Source organism: Passer montanus, unplaced genomic scaffold (assembly GCF_014805655.1).
Source record: "Passer montanus isolate IOZ18808 unplaced genomic scaffold, ASM1480565v1 scaffold20, whole genome shotgun sequence".
Classification (NCBI taxonomy): Eukaryota; Metazoa; Chordata; class Aves; order Passeriformes; family Passeridae; genus Passer; species Passer montanus.
In genome coordinates this window covers 9,792,110-9,810,900 of record NW_024366592.1, presented here as the reverse complement: position 1 = coordinate 9,810,900, position 18,791 = coordinate 9,792,110, and the positions used below count along the sequence as shown (strand labels likewise).

At 39.2% G+C, this 18,791-nt stretch overlaps 1 protein-coding gene across 10 annotated transcripts in view; it reads right to left on the bottom strand.

Moving 5' to 3' along the window:
* Nucleotides 1-18,791, bottom strand: part of BICD1 (BICD cargo adaptor 1) — a 251,762-nt gene that overhangs the window by 92,764 nt on the left and 140,207 nt on the right. For 4 of the 10 annotated variants that reach the window (XM_039707899.1, XM_039707897.1, XM_039707895.1 and 1 more), the window contains exons 6-7: nt 16,267-16,418; nt 9,398-9,605 (exon numbers count right to left, since the gene is read on the bottom strand). In XM_039707899.1, the coding sequence (XP_039563833.1) occupies nt 9,398-9,605; nt 16,267-16,418 (360 nt within the window). Of the gene's footprint in view, nt 1-8,123; nt 8,315-9,287; nt 9,606-16,266; nt 16,419-18,791 lie in introns of those variants that run through there. The other 6 variants (XM_039707891.1, XM_039707892.1, XM_039707893.1 and 3 more) reach the window with 4 other exon arrangements.

Sequence of the window (18,791 nt, the reverse complement as noted above, 5' to 3'; positions counted from 1 at the left end):
CCTGGCACACAGCACAGACAGTCCTGGTTTAGCAGGTCACTGATTCAGGGGCTTTCCAGAACACATCAGGTTTCTTGGCTATGTCCTAGTGAGTTCTTTCATCTATAGAGCAGCTATGCTATATGGAGTGCTTTTACCCCTAATTTCCTTATTCTACATGACTTCGCCCATATTTTCTTTTTAGACCTAAATTATCCAAAATCTAGAGAGCTGTTCCCCCATCAGTTCACTTGTTTCAGTGGTAATGTGCCTGCTAGCTCAATGTATAGAGACAAAGCCATATCCCAGCCTTGCCTTTTCCTGTAGCTCATATTAAGAATAGCTTTTAAAAAAGAAATAATATCTCATTGTTAACAAAATTAGTGAAATGCATTTTTCTCCAGTTACAGGCTCAGAACATTAAGAGCTTTCTTGTCAGCTCTGTAGCCTTTTTCATACTTTCTATATCACGACGTGCTTATGTTATTTCTCAAATGGTTTCTGTGAATGCTTTAAATAATTCCTCATTAAATCTACTGAGAACCTAAATAATGGGTTAGTAAAACAGCAGAAATGGAAATGGCATAAGCTGAAAAATATATCTTCAGTTCCTTTCTTTCATATACAGTTCATAAAAAGCACATTTAGAAAGGTGTGATGATTCATGAAACACTTACTAAAAGACACACACATTTTTTAAGCATTTCAAAAGAGGAAAAGAAAGGTCTTAATATTATATAAATCATCACAATTCAATCTTGTTTTTTACCATGGAAACATAAGGATACATTTCAGGTCACAAAATCATCCAGAACAAAAATACTTGCACTATTATATGGATAACCAAGAGCCTGATCCAAAGTTTGAAGTCAGTGGGAACAGTAACTTTAGTAGGCTTTGGAAGAAACAACATAAGTTACAATTATAAGATTCTTATACCCCTAAAAAATGCAGACAGGGAGATACTTACAATCAAGGACACTAGTATTGTTTAAAGAATTTCTGTGAGCTTCCTCCAAACACCACAACATCCCAAGGAACTGCTCTATTAGAGAGCTAAAATGTCAGCATGTCTAATTTAAACAGAGACTGATATCCCTTTTGCCTAATTTATGAGGCAAAGAGCACAATGTTGAATATTCCTGTGTATTTGATGGCAAAATTCAGCAAGTCATGAAACTACTTCAAACCTTGTAATAAAAGAAAATAAAGATGGATGACTTCTGTCACCAACATTGTAAGGATATTTCAACTCTGTTTTAGTTAATTGATTGGATTGGATTTGGACTGGATTCCAAAGCCTAAAATTTTCATAGAAAGCAACAAATATCTGGTAAAATGCCTTAAAGATTTGATGTGTCATCTGTATACCTGTTTAACTAAATAAAAAAACCAAAAAAAACCAAAACAACAAAACAGAAGTCTACATAGGACTTCACTGGAGACTTCACTTCAACAAATGATGCTAATGTAAACCATTCCATCCAGCAATGATGTCATAGCTTAGGTAGAGACAGAAATGTCAATAACCTTTTAATGAAAATATACAGCAGTAAGGCATAGATTTCACTGCAGTCTTTTTTAAAATTATTATTAAATGTCTTATTAAACAAATTAGGTCTTCTATGAAAAACATTTTATTTCAGATTACTTTCTTTATAAAATGAAAAAACATAAATAAAAAATAAACTAGACTTGTAGAACTGCAGTGAATTCATGCCTTAATAGCTAAATCATATTGAAGTAGCTAAATTATATTGATCAGCATGAAATGTATGAGTTTGGTCTCATCAGTGGCAACTGGAAAGCTAAATGCAAGAGAGGAAAAGCACAGAGTGAAAAGGTCCTGTTCACAGTGGCACCAAGAGGTAAAAGTACATTTAGCCAGCTGAATTCTTCATCAGTTACAGCAAACCAATGTCCTTGGCAAGGACACTGTTCCTCAAATTCAAAATGGTCTCCACAGGGACAACACACCATGCTTGAAGTGGCATAAATATGCAGTGCTCATTAAGCTGAGCTAAATGAGCATATCAGATGCAGGACATGGCCCTGAGAGCAGGAAGATATATACATGGATCTGTATATATGCACTGACACCATTCATCAAACAATGAACACACACAGACACAAATATGGCATGTTCACAGAACCCACAGGAAACAGGACAATGCAGAACAAAAAAGGAGAACACAGATAATAAGTAAATAATGATTGAGTTATCCCTTTTGTGAAGAGCATCATATTCAGGTTTAAAAAAAACCCCTTTCATGTGACTTTTTAAAAAACCTACTAAAAACAAATTAAATCCATTTTTCATGAAGAGCAGAGACAGATGAAACCAATATTGCAGGAGTCTCACAACAGCCAGTGGCCTGTCTGATTGCACAAGCTCAGAGAAATCTTGCAGGTGCAGGATCATCACGAACACAAGTACATTCCCGGTAGATAAAAATATAAAAAACTTTCTTAGAAGAATCATCCATGGATCTCTAATGAAGCAAAGGACAATTTGTACTCAAACTAAATTTGTGTTACCAGAATATAGCTGGGGGCTGGGGGGGGAGGTTTGTTTTGTTTTTTTGTTTTTTTAATAATGGTTCTGAAGAACTTCCATGCTTTGATTGCTTGGATGAAGGAAATCAAACTTTCCTGAGAACAATTCAGAATAGACCAGCCTGACTAGTTAAATATTATATGGCTGCATAGCTTATATAATAGTGGGGGCTTGGTTAACCACCTGTCCTGCTTTTCAAGAATAAACTTTCACTTAATGTACAGAAAAATCCACATTGTTAAGAGCTCAGTATAAAATTATCTGACTTAAAATCAGCACAGAAAGGAGTATCTAGATCCTAACCATGTTGATTTTCCTCTTCATCAACCTATAAAATTCATTCCCAAAAGAGAAGTACGAAATATTTAAAACTCCTCACTGTGTGACCCCAGCAATCATAAAGATCTACAAAGCACCCCCCTGGAAAAATTCATTTCTGAGCTGACAGTGTTCCTCAAAGGACTTCCTCCACAACCATTGATAAAAGAAGCTGTGCTTTCTGTGTTCAGATTTCTGACAGTCCTGCTGTTTCAAAATTGAGACATGCATAAAAAAGCAAAGTTGAGATACTGGAGTAATGCCTACAGCAGCAAGGCTTAGAAATCTGTAAGGCACTTTCACTGGTACTTCAGCTTAAAAGCAAAGCTGAAACTGGTAAAATATTCCTAAACAAACAAAAAATGTGCACAGCCAAAGACCTTGAACATAAGCCCTTTTCACCACACAAGGAAAGTAGACACAAACCTGCTATCAAAAATGTATTTCCCTGACCTTTACACAGGCACACCTCTCCAGACAGCGTCCTCTGTGCAGAGATGTGTCAGCCTGAAAATCTCTGCTCATTTTCCCAACCCCTGCATCCAAAAGGGGAGGGAAAGGGAGCTTCTATTCGCAACACACCTTTTGAAGAGGATTTCCCACACCTTCACACTACTTAAACAAGATGAAGCAAGAAGGAGGGGCAAAACCAACAATCTTGCCCCACATGCCAAGTTCCACTTTAAGGTTATTTAAAGGAAAATACAGAAGGAACATGAGCTTCTGATTACACAAAGAATAATCTTTTATAGAATATATTGGAAAGCCACAGCTAAAACACTGCACTTTAAAAAAAGCTCAAAATCCAGAAAGAACAAATATTTTAAAATAGCTTGAGAGTCATCCCTTGAGCCAAGAGGGGTTACTCAACACCTCACATGGCACAATCTTGCCCCACATGCCAAGTTCCACTTTAAGGTTATTTAAAGGAAAATACAGAAGGAACATGAGCTTCTGATTACACAAAGAATAATCTTTTATAGAATATATTGGAAAGCCACAGCTAAAACACTGCACTTTAAAAAAAGCTCAAAATCCAGAAAGAACAAATATTTTAAAATAGCATGAGAGTGTATTCCTCATCCCTTGAGCCAAGAGGGTTTACTCAACACCTCACATGGCCAATCAAAAGTCCTTAATTCCCTATAACACTAAGTACCACCCTACTCAGAAAGACCCTCTGCTCCTTGTTGTGTTAAATTGTGTTTGTGCTACATCAAACAGACCAATGTATTCCCAAGTTTCTTACCTATTCTTCACATTTTAAACCACTCTCAGTGTAAAGGTAAGTAGCAAAGACAACTCTTAAGCAACTTCCCTTGAGCTCCAGCTTAAAGATTTCATTATAAGACTTCCTAGGACCTCAACATTTGGGTCATTGAAATTTTTTATTTTAATTTTCCTTGTTAGCTTTAAAAAATACTTTCCACCTACAAATGCTGTAAGTTAGTTCTTGGTGACACTTGAGGAATTGCCTTTGGGATAGAGTTTTTACAAATGAAGGTAAATTTTATGGTAAGAATGCAAACCAACAAACAAGTGCTAGTTATTTGTATCATATTGTGATTCATATTTGATTTGCTGTAAGTACAGAGCTACGTCAGAAATTAATCTTGGATTATTTTTTCAGTAAGAGTAACTATTAAGTACTCTTAATTATGTATGGTAGGTGGTGAGCTCAGTGCCTGAACAGTTGCTATATTATTATGTGGCATTCTTTGTGCTGTCTTTATCTTCCACATCAGTCTCTTCTTGTGGGAATTAAATGCCAGACTGTAAATCACTCTTGAAAGAGAGTTGAAAAACAAGTGTGCTTTCAGGTTGAATGTTCTTCCAGAAATGAGTGACCCTACAAAACCACCTAATTTTGCAGATTTGTTATTTTATGGGGTTTTTTTAGACGTTTTCAGAAGTATCACTTTATGAAATGGTTTGTAACAATGAAAACCAATTAATCTAAACACTACAAAAATACAAAATTTTGACCATGGCAAACTAGCACAGTTCTTTTGAAATCCATGTGTCTATCCTGGCTTGGGTGAAACAAATATCTGACCTCAGATGGGCTTGGAATTTGAGGGAAATGTGTTACATTTAAGGCTGCTACATTCCTTTTCCTATTGTGATAAAATAAAATAGAAACAATCATACAGATTTCTCTAAAAGGAAGGTTTGCTCATTATGATCTCATTATCTGTATTCCTTCAAAATATGACATACTTTACTTTTTACAGTGTTTTCCTGTGTGGGATTTTAAATACTAAGCATGAACAATAGGGGAAAGAAGCATCCACCACATTTTGTTTGGAGAGTGCTCCAACAAAGGAGATTCTCAGGTGGTTTGTTGTTGACCCTGAGTGAAAACTGCAGCCATTGGTAACTATCCTTCTCATAACCTGTTGGAAACCTTTTACTTCAGGTACATCTTCTACATAAGGATCTTGATTTAATTTTAAGCCAAAATAGCAGAACTTTATATTCAACTTTTGGAACTACCATGCTAAAGTACATGACAGAGAAAAGAGTGCTGTCGAGGCAGATACTACAGGAGACCTTTTTACTCTTGTTCTTTCCTTGAAGAGGCTGAGAGAACCATACTTCATATTTGGGACTGTGGTATATTAAGAGTCACCTAGTGATTTCATATTCAAGGAGTTTGAACACAACTGCAAAGGGAAGGTCATTTTTCAGTGTTACACACTGCCAAACCTAGCACTAGGCTTTCTATATGCCCTGACTTTTTCATGTAGTTAGGAAAACAAATACAAACACATCCAAAGATGGGCCGGAATTGTGCTGGGCACATACTGGCTGTTATCAGAAGAATAAAGACTTGAAAGAGTAAAAATACATGTCAGCAGAAAAAAAAAACAAAGAAGAAATAAACAACAAAGTTAAATGCATGCCATTACCTAGGAGAAACGGAACATGATACTCTGGAAAAGCGCAGAGTGGTGTTTTTAGCCCCTGTGGGCAGTTAAGAGCTATTAGTTCCATTAGAAAGCCCAGATCAAGTCGTGCTGTCACAGCTTTGTGTCAGAGGTACCTGTATGCCGACCTAAAGCCAAAGGCATTCAAGTGGAAATGGAGCAGAACATGACAATCTCTCCTCGCTTCAGAGGTCTTCAATTCAGCTGGTCTTCCTCTGAAGAAGGTGCCAAAAGCAGCCCAGCTTTCCCTCTCCAGCAGCAGACAAAGTAAAGGCAGCCTTTTGTGCCAAGCACCAAGTCCAGAGAAGGAGCAAGAGAAACACGGGGCTCATGGGGCAGAGGAACCTGTCCTGTTTGTCCTGCCACCAACTTCAGCTATTCTGGCTCTTGGTCTCCATCTCCAACCAAACACATTGGCAGTTAAAGCCTCCCAGTCCCCACATCCCTGGGAGCTCATGAAAGGACAGGGAAGCTCTCACATCACACGGGTGAAAAATTCTCGTGAAGGAAATAATTCACAAATTTAAAAGAACAAAACCAAAATGTGTTTCTGTTTAATGTAGGTTTGATTCATTCTTACTCTGCTCTTGGGGACTCAGCCTCAAGCCAAGCTACACTTTGCTCCAGAGTGTTTGAGTTTGGATGCTACTTTTTTGCACCCTCACTGATGAAAAAGCAGGTGTGGGTTGCTACAGTTTTTGCTGCCTTGCTTGACTGCAAAAATCATCTGAGAACAGAAGCTCTTTGTGAGACAAGGCTTTTAAACATTCTCAGTAAAAGCGGCAGAATAACATTCTTCACTGTTCCTTACTTTCAGGACACAGATAATTAGACAGATGGTGAAAAAATCTTTGGTGCATCATTCCTTTCATCTGTTAACAACAGTAAGAAATCTTCCAGAAACTGGTAAAAACAATGATGAATAATTCCCTGCTTAATCCTGAACTTGGTACTAACCTGGTTCTGCCAACACCGGAATCTGAATGCTCAGAAAAATCTCGGGTTTGGACCTGTCAGTTTCACGGGCTGAGACTAAAGCCATGTGATGGTATAAAATTCTGACAAATGCATTCAGAAAGCTGAGATTGTTGCAGATTCACAAGGACAACTGTAACATAAATCACTGACCTTGTCTCAAGACCCTTACACTTTAAATATGTAGAGATGTACCTAAAGTGACAGGTAAGACTCCAGACAAACAATTTTCTGAACAATTCTACCATTCAGGCTGCTTCATCCTTTGGTCTCTGCTACTGGACAAGAAGACTGTGTCAGCATTTCTCAATCTGCGGTCCACACATCTGTGATGTTCCATAAGATATCAGATGCTTCCTTCCCCCCACTCCCACATTTTTCTCATCAGGAGACAGCTCTTTGATTTATTTACTGCAACACACTCCAGAAAAAAGTCTTGTTTAGACTCTCTGCAGTTTTACACTTGTCCTCTGAGTGGGTGTTACTTGCATGGCACTACTGAAAGGCAAGCTCTGACACTGATGGCACTAGGTGTGAAATATAACCTACTACAAGGTACTGCTCAGCTTCCCAGAATAAACATTTACTTGAGCAGAAACTACTTTTATGGGTTTTAGTTTTCATATTTTCTACTTATGCTTTTTGTGTATAACATATTTCAAAACAAAGTATTAACAAAATTACCACCAGACAAGACTGTGCCCAGTTAAAGGCTAAAGGTCCTGCTCAGGTGCAGAAGATAAGAAATTATTAGCTGTTTTCTCAGGAGAAGAAAGCTATCATACCTTTAAAATGTCATCCCAGTTTGCATTTTCTTTCTACGCCTCATTTGAAGCCAATGCTACATTTTGGCAGGAAATTAAGAGCAAAACCTTCCAGCACAGATTAACTTCGTGACTCAATTTGTATAAAATAAACCTTCTGTGAGTTGAACACCACCCTTTGGAAAAACCTGACTGAATGCTCCAGGGTGAGAAGAGGGATGCTGTGGAGGCTCCTGTACACTGCCAGCCGCTCCCTCGCTGGTCCTCAGACATCTGACTCCTCTATCCTGTGGGATTTGTGTCTTCCAGGGGGACTACCAATGCCATCGCCAGGCTAAGCTCCACCCAGGCACAGGGGTGCAGCCTCTGTGGATGCCAGTGGGATGCACCCACATATACCACAGCAGGACTTTCCCCACTGCATCTGAAACCAGTTTGGGCCGCTGCCGGCAGAATGTCATCTCCTGCCACCCGTGACACAGGAGGAGACATTTTGCTTTTCAAGAAGGTGCCCAAATTAAATTGCATCTGCAGTGCTGGGAGGGCCCCCTGCTCTGCTAACCACTCAGCACCACATGCACCCAAGGAAAAAATGTTTACCTGGTATGGCCACGGTTAACCTTTTTTCCTTGCTGAGACGGTGCCCATGGATGAATTCACTCATGGAAGGGGGGCCCCTCAGAAGATATGATTCTGTGGAGGCGGGATGAGGGGGGGCTCTTAATAATTTCTGGAGGTAGGTCCCTGAAGTCCTGGGATGGCTCTGATCACAAAGGGAAGGTGAGAATAGTCTTGCAGGAGATCCAAGAAAAATACATATGGAAACAAAAGAGTTTTACTTTAATTACCTTTCAAAGCCTTATGAATGACAATATCATCTTAACTTGCTTTACAGGTAAAAATCAACTATCGTTGACACCCCATGTCATTTCCAGAGCAGGACACCTTGCCTGCATTGGAAATCCCTCCTTCACCTTAGGGAAGGAGGAGATGAGGTTGAGCTGTATCTCAGCATCCTCAAGTCACCTTGTACAAGGTTCCCTGATTGTTCTCTTGGTTTTGCATTGTGATTAGAGCACACAAGAAAAGGGGATGATTATCTAGGACTTCTCTAACAGAGTCCTCTTCATCTTCAAAACTATGGAGATGCCCACACCTAGAGAGTTTTGGCAGGGGCAGGCACAAGACATGAGCTCACTGCTTGAACAGCAAAATATTTGCATTAGGTTATGAATGGCAGCCATCCCCTTCAAAAGGTTTCTTGCTCCCATGTAGAAAAATTGATCCAAGTGAACACATCCATACTCTTTTCACACTGATAAAGAACAAGTGAGCACCAGAGCTTAACAGAGAAATGCAGTTTCTTTCATGTTAAGCACTAAAATGCTCATAGAGCACAAGCCTTCTTTTATTTTAGATGCTCATTATGGAAAACCATAGGGAAAACTTAAAGAAAACTTGTTAAAGAAAATACATTCACACTTAATATTAAAGACATACAAGATGCACCGAGACACTGACAGAATATAGTTCAAAACACTGCATTCAGAAGGAGGAAATAACAGTGAGTAGGTGGATCAGAACCACATGTTGCCGGGCTTTGAATTTCATACTCATATCCTCCCCACCTCCTTCTCCCCAGCCAAAGGACAGAAAGAAAAAAAATAAAAGTAAAAAAAGGAATCATTATGTTTATAATTCAGTGAACGACTTTAATGCAAGTCTGGCTACTGCACTGTACTGTAAAGATCACTGCATGCATACCTTTTCCTCTGAGTGCCACTGCTGACCAGTAAGTTTGGTTGCTGTGGGCCCTGACTATGCAGGAGGAAAGTGTCTATGCTTGGCACGGTGGCTGATGCCTCCTCACTTACTTTAGGGCTGCCGATCTTGCTCTTTCCCAGCTTGCCTTTGCTGCGTCGCGATTGCTCGTGGTCGAATTCTAAATCCTCCAGTCGCTGGGTCAGGGCAAGTTTTTGCTGGATAGCCATGCGCAGCAGAGAGTTCAGGGTCTTCTTCTCATCCTCCGCAGCCGCCAGCTGCCTCTGCATCTCATCCAGCTGTGTGACATACTCATCACACCTGCAGAGAAAAGGGCAGAAATCTGGGAAACGGCCCAAGAACCGACTCCACCAGTGGGCACATTCCTGGGCTTCTGTTATAGAGACAGACTCAGATCCCAGCTTTTCTGCCCCTAATTCTGGCAGCAGGCAGCCTGAATTCTTCTGTTCCCACTCTGAATCAATTTGGACTTGGATCTGAATGTCAGCACTTCCCATTCAGCAAGATAACCTGTGCCTATACTAACACAGTCTATGACAATGTAACATGTTTCTGATGCAGATAAAAAGCAGTTGGAGGGGAGGTATGGGATTATTTCCACTTCAGACCACAAATAACAATTTTGGGTGCTGCTTCTACCAGTAAGTAACTATGGATAATAATGCTACCAATTAGAAAATATTATTTTCCACAGGCAGTAATATCCACTTCAAGAAAGTATTACAAAAGAAGACTGCAAGTAGTTTGAACACTTGTACATCAGATTTTGTGAAATGAGAAACCTTACGTTATTTACCCTTGTTAACCACTTATTACCATGATTACCATTAGTTACCATTGATTGAAAGGATACTATTAGGAAACCCCACACCTGGAAGATATTTCACATTTACTGTTGAATTTCTTGGAGGTGTGTTCATCGCTACTCCTTTTTAATCCTTAGCCTTTTTTACCAACATGAAAAATTATCTTTTAATTTGCTTTAGATCTCTGAGAACTAAAACCACCTTTCTTATGATTTTTTTTTATTTAAGACCAAGTTCAATTTATTTCTGCTTTTAGCAAAACTTCCCAAAGTTAACAAGAAAAGCAAGGCATTGCAAAATTGTCTTAAAGCACTTTTTGAAGTGAAATAGCTTCAGTTTGACAGCAATAGACCATCTAATCAGTAAGAACCAAGAGCAATAAAAATAAATGTATCCCAGCAATGAGATGCTTCACAGACAGCAGTACTGCCTGACCATCAGACATTTGTGGAAACACCCAAGGATTTTTCATGTTGAATTATGCAGTTTTCACCAGATCTCCTTCCCACAAGATCTGGGTGAATATAAGTAACTTTTCTGTGTAATTGCAATTGTGTAATGGATGAGGATGTAATTTTATCCGTATCACTTACAGAAAGCAAGCATAGAAAATTATTTTAGTCTTCCTTATCAAAATGTGTGATGCAATAAACCCTTGAATTATTGCAAACTGAGGGATGAAAGTCATTTCTCTGAAATTTTAATCTTCCCCTTGGGAAACAGAAACAAAGTATACTTGAAAATGCGTAGTTAGTTATTCTTCACACACAAATACTTATATATATATATTGCACTTCCCTTTTGAACAATTCAGGCACTGCAAGCAAAATTACCGTGTCAGATACAGCTTCATCTACAGTTTCAGTATTATCTTTCTTCCACAGGACCTTAATAAGCACGATTGTTGCTACCCAAGCCTCGAGGAAAAGAGGAATTTATGAAATGCCAGTTGGTGCAAAGCCAACTTGCACACCTATTTCTACTCCAAGCTGTGAGATGTATGTTGTTGCTTGAGTCAGTTTCCTTGACAGAGACATGAAATCAGCATTCTGAATATTATAGTAATTCCTATTTGAAATTAATTTACTTTAATGTCTATGTTATCAGAGTTTTAAAGCCTCATTCTTGTAACCAGATGGGTCTTCTGTCCTTGTCCTTTATTCTCTCCTGCTTTCCTCTTAGTCCAGGAAACCTCATTTGTTTCCAAATATGTTTCCTGTTGACAATTTTTAGATGCAACACCTGCAGCAACACCTGTGGCACACTGCCACTAGAGGAAAGAATTGCCTTCCATTAATGTGCCAATACATCTGTTTTGGTTTTGGAAAAAGATTGATTTTTCTCAGGCATTAGAAGGTGGTTTTGGTATTTGCACATCTGATTTGTAAAACAGCCCAACCAAACAGTTAAGAAACATGTGCCATGAAGGTGGATATTACTGATGCGGTCTTAGATGAACTTGCTATAAACTATATCAATCTGTCTTGAGAAATCTGCATATACTAGATGCTATTAGCTGGTGTCATACTTGAGACAAAACCAATCTCATGAATACATTTTCCAGCTGTTCTGATTAATTACATGTCCTCATGTTCTTCCTACAAGTGTCCCAATAAGAGCAAGCCTGCTTTTTTTTTTTTTTTGATAAAGTTTAAAAGAAAGGTTAAACCTAAATCATGCAAGTAAAGGCCTCAATTAACTTTATAAATTGCTGAATTAACAGCCTCAGATCTCCTGGAATTTTGCAGCAGAGAAGGTTATTCTGTGTAGTGGGAGGTAATGACTGCCTGTAGCCATAACATTTCCCTTCACTAAGATATTCCCAGCTATGTGCAAATGTGGGATAAAAGGAGAAGCGTTTCCAATTAAAAAATAAAAAGTATTGCACACATCTATATTGCCTTTTGCCCACACATTTGATAAACATCCACCAAGTCTCACAGAAGAAAGAAAAAGGTTAAGGATCTCCCAAGAGAAAAAGGTAAAGAGCTCCTAGGAAAGAAGACTTCCAGCATGGCAGAGACCATTTCAGGGCTCCAGGATGCTCCAGGGCTCTGAATGGGTGTTTCAGGAGGGTTCAAAGAGTGACAGCAAAAGTTAGGTTATGTCCTCCTGAGTCAGAACTCTTCCCCAGTTTCCCTCTTGCCCCAGGACAGGTTGTAAGCTGCAAGTGACTATTAAATAAACAGCGCTGTTTTCTTGCTGTCTGCTGGTGTACTTAGAGCAAAAGTCAAGGTTTCACCTATTTTTCATTTCTCTCATCTCAGAAAGGAAGCAGACAGACACATAAGCCCACTTATTTTTTATGAACTGATCCAAGAAGCTTATAGAGGATTTTAAGGGATTTCTGGTTCCATCTATCCCTCTCGTCTAGGAACATAAACCAAATACCAAATCAGGCTTATGTGTAATTTAGGTAACATAAATCATAGCAGAGCTTGAGCTAAAACCCGGTGACACTGACAGTGACAGGTCCCTGCTCTAACTAGATAATCATAATTGTCTTCTGTTCAAAAACCTTTTCTCAGCTCTAGGATCTGTTCAATCTTCCTACTCAGTCTCTTCAGCACACATTTTTCTTTTAAAATTATCATAAGAAAATATTTTGATGGATAAAGAATAAAATCCATGCATGCAGTGTCAGGACTATGACATTATTTCCTGCTCTCTCCTTACACATCTCTATTTAGGCTGGGAAAGCAAGCAGTGTAAGGACTCAGCAAATTTGCTTCCTGAATAGCTTAAGGATCCTGTTTAAAAGCAGTTCCTTCTCTCCTTCAGCTCAGGACTTCCTCTCTCAGGACAACACCTACTCTAGATTGGAAAACTAAAGTTTTAAATAATTTATTGTTCCTCTGGATGAGTGCTGCTCGCTGCTTCACAAACACACACCGCTCTTACCCTGGGTCAGCAACTCAGGGTGAGAGTGAGGGGAAACAAAGGTGGGGCAGGAAAGGCTTCTTTGGGAATTCCTCATTTTCTCTGGGAATACCAAAAGCAGCCCATGACAAAATAAGCAGGTTGAAGGCTGCACATGGCATTGGCATCTAACAGAAGCTTCAGCTCTGTTTTGCCAACCCCTTGAATCCCACAAAAGAGGCCTTATATGCTGTAGCTTTCTTTTTCTAAGAGAGGTGTTCCAGGAAATATTCTTGACAGGTCTGAAGCACATAAATCCCAGAAAGGGATCACAAGGCTAATGAAAAGGGAAGGAGGAAGATGTAGAGATCAGAATCTCAGAGATTTTTGGGTCAAATAAGCTGCTTCAGAAGGAAAAAGGGCAAAAGTAGAGGGACATGCAAGACAGAAAGACTTTTGGGACAAAGAACTGAAAAAAAGAGCTTAAGGAGTGAAGAATGAACAAGTATCAGAAAAACCACAGACAAAGAAGGCTCCTGCTTTCTGCACAGGGGAGCTTTGGAGGAAAGTATCAACTTTGCTGTTCAGACCAGAAACAGAGGTGCTGTGCTCTCCTTATGACATGTGCTGTGACCTTTACCCAGTGTATTTGGGGAAGGAAACATACAGTTCCATACAGCACCAGATGAATATCCACCTGGGGACCAAAATGATGCTTTATGGAAAGAGAAAGGGTATTGCTCTACCAAACAGTATAAGCAACCATTTTCAGACCTATAATACAATTCTACTATCAAAAGGATGATCTCCCTATGGTACAAATTCAGGGGTAAGTACCATGTGATGCACTATAACCATGGAAACCACTGTTTTATTCAACTAAAGACTAAACAATTGCTTTTTTACGCTGAGGGTTGCTACTGCATCTAATGTTACTGCACAAAAATCTTACAGCCTTGTATTTTCAAACAGATTTCTCCTCTTCAAAAGACTTGTAGAGTATATCAAACTCTGTCATTTAAACAAATGCTCTTCCAAATGGACTATTTGGAATGAGTCAATGATTTGACCATTTAGGAAGACTGATTTAATTATAAAGGCCATTAAACGCCATGCTAGGGAAGAAAAATGAATATTTTACAACAGAAAAATCTATAGGAATATAATGATGTGTAAGACCTTGTAGTGAATAATTTTTTATAACTGTGCTCAGAGAATACTGGGCAAAACTTAGGATGTCAAGGGCAGGGATATGTCCCATAGGCCATACACTGAGTGTTTAATCACTACTACATGGAGTTTGCCAACAGCAGTAAATTCTTTGGGTGGGATTTATCACTACTAACATTAGAGATTTTTAAACTAAAAATGTGTAGCTTAGCAGGTCACACAGACGCCTTTTATAGCTCATAGAAGAGGAACAGAAGTTTCTTTACATCTTACACACAACGCATCTAGAAAAGATATCTGGATAAGTGGCATCACTGAAGCCTAATTCTTGTGGAGGGGATGCTGCTGCCTCCCATCAGTTCCAGACTATGCCTTGAACCCAACTGAAGTCTGCACTCAGGATGCCCAAATTGGGTAAGGAGCATTCAGTACACCAACAATCTAACATTCCCTTTAGCTTCTAAAACTTTGCAAACCACTTTTACGTCATATGTTGATAATTTATGGGCCATTCTAGACCCTTGCTTTGCTTTATGCTCACAATGCCACTCCTTTGCTCCAGGGCTACCTGCCTTCCACGAGCTCTCACAGCGTTAGAACGTTCCTGCGTCTCCTACAGTAAGGAGGTTGCACGGAAAGGTCAACACATGCATCTCCAACACACACACACACACACACACACACACACACACACACAGAGCTCTCCTTTCTGGAAGAAAACCTTTAGATGCCAATGAAATCAATCAGGCTACCTTGGCTCACACCACCTGCTGAGCTGGGTCTTCACTTCCATTATGTCGCTACACGCACTCCTCTGATGATGGACCTATGATGAATTTGTACACAGCACCAGTGTCACGACATATAAATGCCCCTTTTCTCCTTCCTTCCCACTTCTCCCAGCTGCTGCTGCCACTGTCACTAAGCAAAAAAGCACTTTAGAAGGCTGGCTGCAAGTGGCGAGATGTCACTGCCAGGAGCACTGAAGAGATGTTGGCAGAAGGCACTAAGATGTGTTATCTTTTATGGACTAAAGCACAAACAAGAAATCTCTACTGTTTTTGATCAGAAGAGGAAAAAAAAGTCTTTCATCAATAAATAAGAATTTATTGATGAAAATGCTAGAGCTTTAAAAGATATATATTTTTAGGTAACCTTTTAAAAAGCAGCTAAGATGAAAAGGCACAGTCTTAAGCTGTGCCAGGGGAGATCTAGGTGGTCATTAGGAAGAATTTCTTCACAAAAAGGGCTATTAGACATTGCAGTGAACTGCCCAGGGAGGTGGTGGAGTCACATCCCTGGGGGTGTTTAAGGAAAGCCTGGAGTTGACTCAGTGCCATGGTCTGGATACAAGGTGGTGTTGGGTCATAGGTTGGACTCAATCTCAGAAGTATTTTCCAACCTAGCTGATTCTGTGATTCCGCATAAAAGTAAAAGCTCTTCAGAAGAAGATGTGGGAGAAGGAAAGATGAAAGTTGATTAATTACTGTCATGCCAGCAGGAACTACGTTTCAGAAGATAAGTGAAGCCTTTATCCTGTGAAGGAGAAGATAATAAATTGAACATCACAGTGGAAGAAAATAAGAATTTATGCTGGAGTGGGAAATTACAGTGGCCTTACAATCATTACCACTGGATTACAGCATAGGCTGGTTGATTAAATAGATTTTACTACTGGTAAGTAATAAATCTCACCGTAATGAAAATGTGGGGTTCTGAAGATCATCATTAACTGTACGATAGCTTTACATGACAGAATCACTGCATACTTCTGAATGGGAAAATCAGCCACATAAATCCACTATTTGATTTCCACTTTAAAAAACCCTATAGATGCAAATATTCTGTAGGCATATACTGTCATTTATAACACTTTATTCAAGGTTGTATTGACATTGCTATTCTTCAGCTTTATTTTCCAAGACACGTCTCAGCAGCACTTGAAAGCCTGCAAGTTTTGCACAGTGTGCATTCTAGGACTCATTCACCTTCATCCAAGAAATGCCTGACTATGCAAAAAATAATTTCTCTATCCTCCTAAGCACCCAATATACACAGCGAAGTGTGTTCTCACTTAGCACACATGTTTGCAGTGCTGAGCCAGACGGTGACACTGTTTCCCTTACCTGGTTGCAAACATTGCTCTCAAGGATGAGAAGGTTGCTGCATCTTCCTTCAGAGCCTTTAGTTCATTCCGTAGCTTGGTCATGGTCTCAGTCACCATTGCTTTTTCATTTTCGTATTTGTTCTTCAAATTGGCCAGTGCCACTTCAGCTGTCTGAAAACACAAACAAGGATAGGTGCGTATGAGACAGAGATCTGAGAACAGATAAAATCCCATGCCTGATTTTGGTTTTGATGTCCTTCATTCACACAGTAAAAGAAACTAAACCTGATCTTCACTGGACTGCACACTTTAACTTCTTCTTTTAAGTTGTACTCCATGAAAGCAGGAAAAGGAGAAAGCAGCTGAAAGGACAAAGCCCATTTCGATGGCAACTGGCAACAACTCAGCACCTCAAGTGTCTCTGCAAAACTGTGCAGCTGTATGTGGAGGGCTCAGGCAAGCGAGTACAGCTACTACAGGAGCTGCTACCACGTTGTTTGTCTGCAATACACAACCAAGCATGTCCCCTGGCACTCTGCAAACAGGACACAGAGCACATGAGGCTCAGCCTCTGCAGCCAAGTTGTGAATCACCGTGTTTGGCCTCAAGCCTCCTGCTGGCTGAGGCTTTCCTTGGGCACAGGGATAGCCAGGATCTGGCAGCTTGATTTATGCCTGAGAAGTGGCAACGTTCACTGCTGTGCAAACCAACATTATTTTAACAGTTTTAAAAATTTAAAAAAAAAAAAAAAGTGTAAATAACGTGTAAATAATAGTTTTAATTTAAGAGGAAAGCAAAACTTTGTATTTGTCCTGTTCCTAAATTTTTGCTGCTCCCTTCTCTCTGTTTTCAGTTTCATCCTTAAATTTCTTTAATCTACTACTAATCTGTTTTGAGTAGTTACATTTGTCTTGTCTTATCTCTGCAAGACTTGAACATTCTGCTTACTTATGAATTTAGTATCATTTTGAAGTATCCAAAATAGACAGTTTTATAGAGGCTTTATACCTGCTGCTGCTGGAGACATTTAAAAATATTGCCTTTGAATGAAATGAAGAAAAATTTGCTTCCTTTTACATTTATTCAGAGGGTGTTATGGTTGTTATTTGCACTTCATTTAGTGCATAATAAGTTGCAGCAATTCATACAGGCAATCAATTTCCTCTGTTGATCTTATGGGCTCTTAACCCACCACCAGGGGAGAGGTTAGAAGAACATTAGGTTGAAGCAACTAGCAAGGGAACAGGACAAAAAGATGGTAATGACCAAACAGCTGGAAACCTATTTCAAATCCAGTTTTCCAAAACTCAATACATTTCCCACTGACAATGTCTCTTAACAAAAGGGCACATTAAAATAATCTATAAATTACATTATTCATTTGTGTCTTGTTAAATAACAGCCTTCAAATAATTAATTTTTAATTGTATACTTACCAATATTTTCTTACTTTCACACCAATTTACATTAAGATAACAGATTTTTAAAGGGCAGTAGTAACCACCTATCATTTTAAATAGATGTGGTTTTTTCAATCCAGATTTGAAATCATCAGCAATACATGTTAAAATTATCAATCACTTAGGGAACTATTTACATCAATTCTGCTTTTTTCAACCTTGCTGATATATGCTTTGGTGCAGTGTAGGATGGTGGACATCAGCCTAGGTCTTGGCAGGATAAAGCAGAAATAATCAGCTTTTTGTCTGTTTTCAGCTGTGACCTAAAATGTGCACTCATAAATTACAGCAATTTACACATCACTGAAACTGTGCACAACAATCAGACAGATCATGATCCCCATGTTTTAGTTTGATGTCAGGGTAAGTTAATGGACATGCAACACTGGAGAATGAAAATATAGTTTGCTTGATGAATAAAAGTAACAGAGGAAGGACTGTGTCAAATCTTCAAACATTTTTTCTTCTTATTAAAGTTTCCTATAAAATAACATAAAGAAAACAAAGCATAAGTTTCAAATCCTATGCAAAATACTTCACGTCTCTCCATGCACCAGCCAAGCTGCTGAGCCAAGTCTCCTAAGTGAAGAACAAATGGGCACAAGTGCTCTACTAGAGAAGCAAATAAAACTTTAAAAAAGGTAGGTTTAGTAGCAAGAGAAAGAAGGAGAGCACAAGCTGAGGAAGCCTCTCTTGGAAATTTGGGGAGCCTGAAGAGACAGGAAACTTGCCTGAATCCTGAGAACACCCTGAAGCCTGAATGTGTAATGGAGAGTGAGACAGGGAACAGAAGAGGAACTCAGCCTCATCTATCAGAGACATTTAGAGTGTCTGGTCACCTCAGCTGGACTGTCACACTGGCCAAACTAACAGGGACAAAATGAACTGAAGACACAGCTTCATGTTACTCCTCCTCCTCCAGTGCCAGCTCTTGGTGAAATTGTTTCTATTTGTTCCCCATCTCAGCCAATCTCCAAAATTGTACCCATTGAAACCTATATGCCTGGTTATGCCTGGTCCCAGTTCCATAGGATAGTCTAGATTTAGGTAAGCTAGGATAGTGTATACAGAGCATTTATGCCTG